General features: G+C 38.1%; 1 protein-coding gene and 1 pseudogene across 16 annotated transcripts in view; both read right to left on the bottom strand.

The window, feature by feature from the left end:
- CDC42BPA (CDC42 binding protein kinase alpha) overlaps positions 1-12226 on the bottom strand; it is a 309339-nt gene that overhangs the window by 51244 nt on the left and 245869 nt on the right. For 8 of the 16 annotated variants that reach the window (XM_056137674.1, XM_056137749.1, XM_056137680.1 and 5 more), the window contains 2 exons: positions 11765-11869; positions 7896-7979 (listed from right to left, as the gene is read on the bottom strand). In XM_056137674.1, the coding sequence (XP_055993649.1) occupies positions 7896-7979; positions 11765-11869 (189 nt within the window). The remainder of the gene's footprint in view (positions 1-7895; positions 7980-11764; positions 11870-12226) is intronic. The other 8 variants (XM_056137689.1, XM_056137706.1, XM_056137715.1 and 5 more) reach the window with 1 other exon arrangement.
- Positions 120-6608, bottom strand: LOC130041405 (putative elongation factor 1-alpha-like 3; annotated as a pseudogene).

Raw genomic sequence — 12226 nt, 5'->3', positions numbered from 1 at the left:
CACCAATACTGAGTGCCATATCCAATGCCACATTATGGCACTGAGTTGGTCATCACAGGAAGTTTCTTGGGTCCTCTGAAGGAGCTCTTTTAATGTTTATTGCAAAACTGGTTTCAAGGTTATGAATTACCTAAGCTGTTGTCTTCAACTGAATTACCTAAACTGTTGATAGTTCCTCCAAATCTGAATGATAATCTAGTTGGAAAAGTAATCAAGGTGAAGTGTTCATTTTGTTTAGTTTTTGTACCATGTCCTTTCAGTCTTTTAGGTCAGAGGGTCTCATCTGATAGATCTTCTGAGTATCTTATGGGCTTTCCTTTGTGTGTACATTCCTTTTTTGATATTGCTGCTTTAAATATTCTGTACCTTTGGATTTTTTCATTTTGGGGGCTGGAGCGGGTAGGGCATTTGCCTTGCATGTGGCTGACCTGGATTCGATTCCTCTGTCCCTCTTGGAGAGCCCAGCAAACTACTGAGAGTATGGCGCCCACATGGCAGAGCCTGGCAAGCTCCCCATGGTGTATTTGATATGCCAAAAACAGTAACAAGAAGTCTCACAATGGAGACGTTACTGGTGGCCGCTTGAGCAAATCGATGAACAACGGGAGGACAGTGCAGTGCTACGAGTGAGAAATTTATTTATGGGTCTCTGAAGCAAGGTGAGTAGGAGAGCTTACAGGGTGGTGTTGGAGTTGGTTCGTGGGGGGTGATTGCCAGTGCTTCCATGAGTATTGGGAAGTGGAGTGGAGGCAGCCCATCCCAACTCGAAGAAAGTCTGGAGATTTCAGTCACAAAACCCTCATACCAGAATTTTCAACAGATTATATCTTGGTGAGGCCCATCCAGATATGGTGGATTCAGGCCATATGGTGGCGATTTTGGATTGTGGAAGCAAGTGGCTGCTGGGGTCTCTGCTTAGGTGGGCCAGCAGGCCAACCTGCCCCCTCCAATTTACCCCAGTCTCTTCAGCCATACATGGTTCCGAGATTGTGGCTTTTGATCTCTTTCGAGATTTTCTATAGGTCTCTGAAATAAGGCCAATTCAATAAATGAGCTTGTATAGTTGAGCCAGGGGTGGTATGTGGGCATGGATCCCACATATCTAACTTTTGGCCATTTAATTTCTTGGTAGACTTGGTCCCAAGTTGTTGGGGTCTGGCCAAAGGCACAGCAGCAATTTTGGGGTATCAGGAAGCCTGAAGGCACCATCAGGGTGCTGATGCACTCACCCTACAGGTACAGGTTGACCTGTTGGTGGCACCATACCGCTTCTACTGAGTTTTAAAATATCACCTACTATGTTCTTTATTTCTGTCATTCCTGTCTGTAGTTTTATATTTCAACTCTTATACTTTCTTGTGTTTGGATGACTGTGCTTTCATTTCTTTGAGCTCATTGATCATCCTCAGCACAGTTTCACTAAATTTGAGTATTTACTGTTGGTATTGTTTGTCTTCATTAGAAGAGAATGGCTTCCCCAAATAGAGACAGACCAGTCTTTGGTCGAGGGTTGAGAAGTCAACATGACAAATGAACTGGCACCTCAGTTGCTCAGGAGGAGGAGAGCAGCTTGGAACGCCTTCAAGCGCATCGAAGAAATAGCTAAGAGGATGAAGAACCTTGGGCTCTGGGCACATCTCTTCGATTGCACTGTTATTCCTGCACGATCATATGCCTCAGAGATCTGGGCCCTACAAAAACAGGATGAGAACACTATTTGGGTCTCCCAAAGAGGAATCGAAAGAGCTATGCTTGAAGTAACCTGCTTTACTCAAATGAGAGAAAGAATCTGGAGTTCCGACCTCTGTCGACAGTCAAGAATCAGAGACACTGTCTCTTTTGCCAAGGCATCGAAAATCAGATGGGCTGGACACGTAATGAGATTTGGAGATGACCACTGGACTAGAGCCTTTACCGACTGGATCCCACAGGATGTCAAAAGATTGAGTGGCCGCCGACCTATGAGATGGTCAGACTTCTTTGTCAAGACCCTGAACGATTGGTTTGAGGCTCTTTGTGTTCCTAGAATGAGCAGATGCCATTGGGCTACATTAGCACGCGACAGGGACAAATGGAGACATTACTGGTGCCTGCTCGAGCAAATCGATGAGTAAGGGGATGTCAAGTGATCAAGCGATCAAGTGATCAAAATTCTGAGGCAGATTTTTGGTCAAGTTGTTTCCATTAAAAAGTGCTAATTTTAAAAACCTGTAACTAAAACTGCCACACACACACACACACACACACACACACATTGTCCACCAAACATTTTTCTTTCCTTTTGGGGGTTTTATGATACACTGGTACCATTAACCCGTCTTTTACTATTAAGCTTAAATGGTTAACTGAGATAAACGGTTCTGAGATCATTCTTCCACCGATTAAGACAGGGGTGGCAGGGCTAGAGCAACAGCACAGTGGGTAGGACGTTTGCCTTGTATGTGGCCAACCTGGGTTTGATTCCCAGCATCCCTGAGCACCACCAGGAGTAATTCCTGAGTGCATGAGCCAGGAGTAACCCCTGCGAATAGCTTGGTGTGTCCAAAAAAAAAAAAAAAGCAAAATCATCATCATCATCATCATCACTGTATCACTGTCATCCCATTGTTCATCGCTTTGCTCAAGCAGGCACCAGTAACGTCTCCATTTGTCCTAGCTCTGAGATTTTAGCAACCTCTCCTTACTCGTCCTTCCCAACAGTGCCACAATGAAGGCACTGTTTCAGGGTCAGGGGAATGAGACCCATCACTGTTACTGTTATTAGCATATCAAATAAGTCACAGGGAGCTTGCGAGGCTCTGCTGTGCGGGCAGGAAACTCTCAGTAGCTTGCTGAGTTCTCCAAGAGGGAGAACTAGACAAGAAGAGGTCATGCCCCTGGCGTCATGTAATCCCATCAATGGCCAAGATCCAGAGACTCTAATAATAATAGTAAAAAATAAATAAAAGGACTGGGATGGCAAGTACGGGGAAAATATTAATTTAGCCTTTTGGGCAGACTTGGTTACCTTGCCAGCTCCAGCTGCCTTCTTGTCTACTGCTTTGATGACACCCAGGGCAACAGTCTGTCTCTTATCATGACCAGCAAAACGACCCAGAGGAGGGTAGTCAGAGTAGCTCTCAATGTATATGGATTTGCCAGGCACCATAACAATGATGGAAGCATTACCAGATTTCAAGAATTTGGAGCCACCTTTCAGCTTTTTTCCAGAACGAGGATCCATCTTTTCCTTCACGTGAGCAAACATGCAAGCAACATGGGTTATACAACAATCCAGTACAGGTGCATAAGCAGCCTGATTTGACAAGATGGTTCAGGATAATCACCTGAGCTGTGAAGCCTCTGCTTCCAATGGAGGGTCTTTTTTGCTAACATCGGCCACAATGCCAGGATGAACATCCTTAACAGACACATTTTTTTTTCTTAAATTTTTATTAGTGAAACACCATGAGGTACAGTTGTAGACTTACAAATTTTTGTGCTTGGGTTTCAGTTATACAATGATCGAATACCCATCCCTCCACCAGTGCCCATTCTCCACCACCACCAGTCCCAGTATCCCTCCCTCCCCCATCCCCTCATCCCACCCTACCTCTGTGGCAGGGCATTCCCTTTTGTTATCTTTCTCCTTTTGAGTGAACAGACACATTCTTGATATCATTAAAGTCCATGTTATTCCAGGAAGAGCTTCGATCAGAGCATCATGGTGTATTTCAACACACTTAGCTTCAGTTGTAACATGGACTGGAGTGAATATAATTACCATGTCTGGTTTGAAAATACCAATCTCAACTCGGACCATGGGTCAGTACCAATACCTCTAATCTGGAAACATCTTGGAGGGACAGGACAAATGGATGGCAGGATACAATCTACAGATTTAAGCAGTTGTGGTTCCACTGGCACTACCACCTTTATGGGTGACTTTCTATCTCTTCACCTATAGCATTTAACACTTGGCTACAGCATAGTGTCACTATTCCAACCAGAAATTGGCACAAATGCTATTGTGACAGAGTTGTAGCCAATTTCCTTAATATAAATGCTATCTTCCTTAAAATCTGTAAACATCTTGTAGGGGCAGGACAAGTGGGTAGCAGGATACATTCATGGCTGTGCGCTTCCGGGAGCTGGGTTTTGTAGTCTCTTGGTCTTGGCCGCTGATTGGATTACACAGCGTCAGGGGCCAGTTGGTGGGTGTGACCCCTGCCTACTAGAAGATGGAGGATCTTGGTGGAGGATGCTCAGCCCCTATCCGAGCAGGCTTGGAGATCTCAGCCCCGGGACCCACATAGCTTTGTTCCTCTGCTGGTACCTTCATGCGTGTGGAGAGTGGTCTCAGCATGGTTGTGGCTGGTTCTGGAGGTCTTCAGCTGCCAGAGCTCTACTCAGGGCAGGAAGGGAAACTCAACCCGCCCCCCTCCACGGGGCCCCAATGAGGACAGTCAGGCGCGGGGGTCAGGAAACTCTGCACTGTTCTCTTCCGGGAGCTGGGTTTTATATCTTATTACATCTTATTATCCCATTCTTACTTTGGACAACCTGGCAGGCTACCGAATGTAACCTGCCCACACGGCAGAGTATGGCAAACTCCCTGTGGTGTACCCAATATGCCAAATACCAGTAACAATGATGGGTCTCATTCTACTAACCCTGAAATAGCCTTGAATATGGCACTTTTTAAAATCTCAGGGCTAGGACGAAGGAGATGTTACTGGGGCCTGCTAGAGGCAATCGACGAACAACAGGATGATCATGATTGTTCCTTAACAATTTCCTTGTATATCTTCTGGCTGTAGGGTGACTCGCTGAAATCCATTTTGTTAACCCCAACAATGAGCTGTTTCACAACCAGTGTATAAGCCAGCAGGACGTGCTTGAACGTCTGCCTATTCTTGGAGATATCGGCCTCAAATTCACCCATACCAGTGGCAACAGTCAGTGCAGACAACCTGAAAAATGCCTGTAATCATTTTCTTGATAAAGTCTCTATGTCCTGGGGCATCAATGATGGTAACATAGTACTTGCTGGTCTTGAACTTCCACAAGGAGATATCAATGGTGATACCACGCTCACATTCAGCTTTCAGCTTATCCAAGACCCAGGCATACTTGAAGGACCCCTTATGCATCTTGGTGGCCTCCTTATCAAATTACTCAATGGTTCTCTTGTCGATGTCACATTTGTAGATCAGGTGGCCAGTAGTGGTGGGCTTGCCAGAGTCTATATGTCCAGAGATGACAACAATGTTGATGTGAATCTTTTCATGACACCTGTGTTCTGGTGGCAAACCCGTTTCAAAAAAGTGTATTTTCTGTTTGTTGATTGTTTCCTCTGTTATAAAGGAACTTTTTAGTTTGATGTAGTTAACTTAATGCTTTTTGGTATTTCCTTTTGCTTTTGATGTCAAATCCATTTTTTTTAATTTGTCAAGGCTGATATCAAAGAGCTTACCACCTATACTTCCTTCTGATAGTTTTTAAGTTTCAGGTCTATCATTCACATCTTTAATCCATTCTCAATTGATTTTTGTATATAGTATAGTGGTCCCATTTCACTCTTTTGCATGCAGTTGTTTAGTTTCCCTGGCATTATTTATTAAAGACTATCCTCTCCCCATCATATATTTTGATAGATTTTCACAAATTTATCAGCCATACGTATATATAAATAAATATATGTATATTTACTTTGTGGCTCTCTATTCAGTTAATCTAGGTGTTTGTTGTTATGTCAAACTGTGATTATTATAACTCTGTAAGATAGTTTGAAATCAAGAACCAAGAATATTGAAACCAGAATTTCTAAACTTTGTTTTTTTTCGATGTATACTTGTTTATTTGAATTGTTTGTGATTCAATACAAATTTTAGGATGATTCTATTTCTGTGAAAAATTTTACTAAGATCATATTAAATTTGTAGTCTGCTTTAGAAGTGTAGCTATTTTAGTTATATTAATTCCTTTGATCTATCGGTACATAATTGCTCTTCATTTTTTGTGAGTTCTTCAATTTATTACTTTGATATTTTACATATCATCTATAATTTCACTAATTTGTGTTTCTGCAATTAGTTTGTTCATTATGCTACTACAGCCATTAACTATCTTTTTATTTCAGCAGTTATATTTTATCAAACGCCTGGAAATTACCAAGGGCTGGAGTGATAGCACAGCGGTAGAGCATTTGCTTTGCACGCAGCCAGCCCAGCTGAGCCGGGTTCGATTCCTCCTCCCCTCTCCGAGAGCCTGGCAAGCTACCGAGAGTATCTTGCCTGCACGGCAAAGCCTGGCAAGCTACCAGTGACGTATTCAATATGCCAAACACTGTAACAACAAGTCTCAAAATGGAGACGTTATGAACAACGGGAGGACAGTGTTTGTTTTGTTTGACAGTGTTTGGAAATTACCACTCTTCATAACTGTTTTGTTCTTACCCAAGTTATCAACATACTTATTTCCCTATCTCTTTAATTAATTATAATTAATTGACAAATTAATTTGACAAATTAATTAATCTGTCAAGGCTGATATCAAAGAGCTTACCACCTACACCGCATCTCGAAAGAGATAGCAAACTGCAGAATACTTTTCCGGAAGTCTTGCATGGCTGAGTCTTTAGGGCACCCGGTGGGGGAAGAGGGGTGAAGGTGGGTTGAGTCCACAGCTGCCCCAAAAAGAGCCCCAGCAGCTGAAAAAGCTCCCACATTCCATAATTGCTGCAATGCCCTTCCACCAGACTACTGCCTCGGGCCAACCCTCACCCAGAAATTAATCTGTTGAAAAATTCAGGTATGCCTTATGATTCATTTTAAATTCATATCCTGTCACCCAAATTTTGTATTATCGAACATAAGTAATTCAGTTTGTATTCTTGATTTTTAAAAAATTCTACTTATAATTTTGGGCTGGAGCTATAGCACAGCGGGTAAGGCATTTGTCGTGCACGTGCCGACCTAGGTTTGATTCCCCCGCCACTCTCGGAGAGCCCAGCAAGCTACCGACAGAATCTTGACCACATGGCAAAGCCTGGCAAGCTCCCCGTGATATATTTGATATGCAAAAACCAGTAACAACAAGTCTCACAATTTGTTGTGAGATGTTATTGGTACCTGCTTGAGCAAATCAATGAACAACAGGAGGACAGTGCTACAGTGCTACTTATACTTTTAAATGTATTATTAGTTTTTCAGATCTATCAACTTCTCTCTTTCCATTGTTATGTTCTAGAAAGAGAGATCATTTAAGTTTTCCAATTTCTAGAATATCTTTGTATAAACATAAGACAAAGCAACTATATCTTCATTTTCAATTACATGCAGATTCCAGTCTTAGTCATTCATGTTAATAAAAAGCATTCACCTAACATTTTTATTAAAAATTTTATTTTTCTAGTGTTTTATTAATCTTACTTTAGATTCTTCCATAAGTGTACTTAATTCAATGTTTTTTTTACAATACACCTCAAGCCATTACTTCTTACAGGGGCCAGAGCATAGTACAGCGAGTAGGCCATTTGCTTTGTAGCAGCCAACACATGTTGGATCCACAGCATCCCATATGCTTTCCTGAGCAGTGCCAGGAGTAATTCCTGAGTGCAGAGCTAGGAGTAAGCCCTGACCACTGCCGAGTGCAGCTCATAAAAGCAAAAAGAGTTCAGAACATTAAATTTAAGATGAACGTAAAACAAACATTGTGTTCTCTATCTTTTGAAGTACTGATGATTTTCATTCATACAGAATTTTATTTCCAGGATCTTATAATTGTAATTATAAATAAACCAATAGCAAAAATCACATGAAATAAAAAAGTAGAAGAAATATTTTTCCCTTCCCCTCTACCCCACCTTCACCAAATAACACAGTAACACAACATGCTTATAACTAGATGAATACCTTAGATGGCAAGCCAGTTGAACCAGGGCATCCTTTTTTCTTTAAGGTTGGTGTGTGAACTGGAAGAGGAGTACTATCTGCATTCTGAATCCATGGGCAAAAAAGAAAATAAATGTTATGAAACACCATCTATTTGGAATATCAATACAAATAAATCAAATTTAATAAAGCAAAAAAAATCAATGAGAAAAACTCAGTGACATTAAAATTCTTAGTGTTGATAATTTAAATTTTTGCCTACAATCTCTACAAATGGAGTCTTTGTTCAATCAGTAAAATTCTTTCAGTCTAGAAATTTAATCAATTTGTAAAAGATAATTTGCAGAGAATAAAAGGCATAGCATAAAAAATTAGCATATCAACTTTCAGTCACCTGAAAATGCCAATAATTCTAAGAGGCATACGAAAAGTTTTTAGCATGATCTATAATAAAAACATTAAGAGAATACTTTTAATTAACTTTCTTATATAGAATGTATATTATATATATCTAAATATATGTATGGAACTCCATTCTGGATCTGTGTGTATGTGTGTGTGTGAGTGTGTGTGTGTGTGTGTGTGTGTAAAGAAAGGAGAGAAAAGATATTGACTGATAATTAGAAATGCTTTTTAAGAAATTAAGTTACAAAGAAAGCTATATATTTAATACTATGAAACTCAGAACTCACATGCAAATTTAATTAAAAATCACATTTTATTTCATATGATATTACAAGATTTTTTTAATGAAAGGAATCAGTGATTTTACTAGATGTTATTGTGAAAAAAGGCATTATCATAGTGCAAAACTAATATGAAGAATTACTTCCTTAGGGTCTAAAGAAGCAAGTAAGAGGAAAAAGCTTTGTTTACTATTACAGAATAATCCAAAATAATAAGAAAAGAAAAAAATGGATGATCTTTTTAAAATCTGATATAGATTCTAACTCTCTGAAGCAGAATATTTTACATGCATTGGAGACTTAAAATGGAACTGATTTGAGCTTAAAATTTTTGCTTGTGTGTTTAACTTAATTTACCTTTAAATAACTTGAAATTGTTTTGAACCCAATATATAACCTAATATTTAAAAAGAATATAACAAAGATAAAAGATAGAAACACGAAAAGCCTATATAGAAGTTAGAAAAATTCATAAGAAACAAAATTGTCATTAGAATTTACACAGACAGTACAAAAAAGGTTTTAGAATTAAAGGAAGTGAAACAAGGTTGATAGATACAAAAGCAGAGTTCTAAAGACTAATAAATAAATATTAGCAAAACCACACCAGAAAAAAAATTAAAATGACTTCATTCAACACAGTAATAAAAATTCTGATATACCTAAAGCATATGGAACGTATCTTAAAAGCAAATGGAGTATACATTCTTTAAGACAATGATGAAGTTTTTCTTTAGTAAGTCCTAAAGGAATAATATGTATTCCTATCTGGAAAGTCCCAACATCATAATGATGTTAATTCCCCCTCAGATAAATTTATAAGTGCAAATCCTACATGGAACTTGACAAGCTAATCCTAAAAATCCATAACTAAGAGGTCAAGAAGTAAAGATAGAAGAGAATGGGGATATCAGTTATCAAGAACAATTTTAGGACCATAATAACTAATCAATGCAACACTGATGCAGGAATAAATAAAAAAGAAATGTGAAACAGAATATAGAACCCTTAAAGAGAACCACTGATGTAAGGAGAAAGCTTTAAAAATAGGGGAAAATATAGGAGGGTTGGCTGTTCTATTGAAAAGAAAAAGATGAGAATCCACTACTAATAAGACATGACAATACATTTTAATTTCCATGCATGTAGAAGCAAAATTTTTTTAAATTTTCAGAGGAAACCATGAAAAAAATCATTAATTTTGGTATTGGGAAGAATCATTTTTCCAGATATAAAAAGCTTTAGCAATAAAGAAAAAGACTGATAAACATTACTATCTTAAAATAAAAACTGTTGCAAGTCAAAATATACTGCAAATCAAACTTAAAAATCAGCCACAGACAGGAAGAAAATGTTTGCAGTGCAGAGAGCCAGTTAAGGAAGAGTATCCAGAATATATAAAGTTTACTTGCTGAACAGCAGGAGAAATAATTCAATAGAACAATGGATCAGACACAAACAGGCAGATCACTAATGGTCATAAACATATAACAAGATACTGAACAGCACTTAAAATAAAAAGAAATGCACATTAAAATAAAACACCACTCCATAGTCCTTAAATTGGCAAAAGTTAATGTTCGACAGTACCAAGGATTGACAAGGATGCAGGGAAATGGGAAATGCTCATACACTACCAACGGAAGTGCAAGTTGGTCCAACTACTGTGGAAGATAGCTAAAAGTTGAAAATGCATATATAACACAACCCAGGAGTTCCATTTGTAAGTATATATGCTAATGCTAAACAAATTGGACATTAGCAAAAGCAGATCTCTATTAGGATTTTCAATTTGCCACAGATTGAAACTACAACATTTAGAAAACAACCTGAATATTCAATGATAGAAGAATGACTAGTTGTGATTAAACTCATATGATTAAATATTATTCAAGTTACAATGAATGAGCTAAAGGGGCATACATTTGTATAAGCAAACCCCCAAAACAACTTAAATAAAAAGTTATGAAAAGATAGATAACTTTTATGTAATATTTAAATATATAAATGTTATTTATAAATAAAAATGAAACAAACAGGTTAAACCAAGGAAGAAAGGATGCACCTCAATATCAGGTACCGAGATATGTCTGGGAAAAGAAAGGGAAATGGTACAAGAAAGGTGTTTGGTGGATTTTTCATCTTTCAATTCTCATTTGAAAAATAACAGGGCAAAACATTTAATATGTGGATGGTAGTTAATGGATGTTTAATATATTATCTCTGTAAGTTTAAAAGTTATACCATAATAAAAAGATAAACTCAAAATATATTTTAAATGGTAATCAATAAAAAGGAAAAGGGTTTTATCAATTTAACCAGTCTGAGGAACCACAGGGTTGCAAAAACAAACAAACCAGAATTTAACTACAACTCACACTTCATTTGAAAGAACTTTCTAAACTGCACTACTGGAACTCTAGACACAGCTCTGGAGATAAAATAAGCAAGAAGCTGTATCAGAATTGCAAGGCTGAGCGAAATATAAACTTCATCTTGACACAGGATGACAAAATAGTTATATATGCATTTTTGAATTATTGAGAAAATATTCTCTTTTGAGAAAAAGGCCTAGCTCACTGTTTAATATCATTGACTGGTGTTACAAATTAGTATTTGTTATATTAGTAAAAGATACAATTTAGGCCAAGAATGTAACGCAGTGATGGAATACACACTTTGCATTGATGAGGCCCTAGGTTTAATCCCCAGCAAGCCTATCTTGCCTCCCCAAAAGGGCATAATTTCAATGAATGTCTACTGCTGATTCAGCAGTTAGAATAATCAATTTGGTTGCCACTCATGCTAATTTTAAGCTCTACTTATGATGTACACATGTTATGTCACATAAAATTAGATAGAATAAAAATGAGATTGGCACCTGGCATTGCCATGTTCCTACAGAATGTATAATAATTCCAAATTGGTAAGTCCTCTGTACTATACAGTTCTTTAATTAAGATAATTATTTTTTAGTAATACATCTACTTTTAGCTATTTCAAGTTAAATTTGGAGGGACAATTTTCTACTTTAGTTTTAAATTAAAATCTATACAATTAAATAAATGTACTGATCTCCAATATACTATGGATTATTTAGACAATTTATTCGATTAAAAGATGAATAATTTCACTTGTTTTGGCAATTCCCTCTTTCCTGACACAAGTGTAAAGTTGAGGAGCAAGACTGCTCCAATAAGGCACCTTCACTGGCTCAGCTTCACTAGATGTGGAAGGAGAGGTGGACCTTGACTGGATGTAAAACTTGACGCTCGGATTCCGTACATGTGTGTTCTCAACGGGATCAGTCTAGGAAAATAAGTTAGGAAACACAAAAACCCAAGAAATCACTTTTAAACAATGTGCAGCTCTTAGCAATTTTCTGTAAGGCAAGATCATGAAAACATTTCTTGAGGAAGGAGACTAACAAACTTTAGTTTGAATATTCACATTAGGGATGTGTCATACAAAGGCAGTCACTAACTTTAATGTACATCAAAGATTTAAGATACCGGCAGTCAACAAAATGCTTCACTCTTCATTGCTGGTGTGATTTTGAGCACTGATGTCAAGAGTATGTTCCTGTAGTCCACGTGTAACTTCTGTATTTCCCCAAATTAATCATACAAGTGAAATAAGTAAGAGTCTGTACAGCAGATTAAAGAT

Source organism: Sorex fumeus, unplaced genomic scaffold (genome assembly GCF_029834395.1).
Source record: "Sorex fumeus unplaced genomic scaffold, SorFum_2.1 ptg000007l, whole genome shotgun sequence".
In the NCBI taxonomy this organism is placed as follows: domain Eukaryota; kingdom Metazoa; phylum Chordata; class Mammalia; order Eulipotyphla; family Soricidae; genus Sorex; species Sorex fumeus.
Note: the sequence above shows the minus strand (reverse complement) of the source record. Positions and strands in the feature narration are given on the sequence as shown.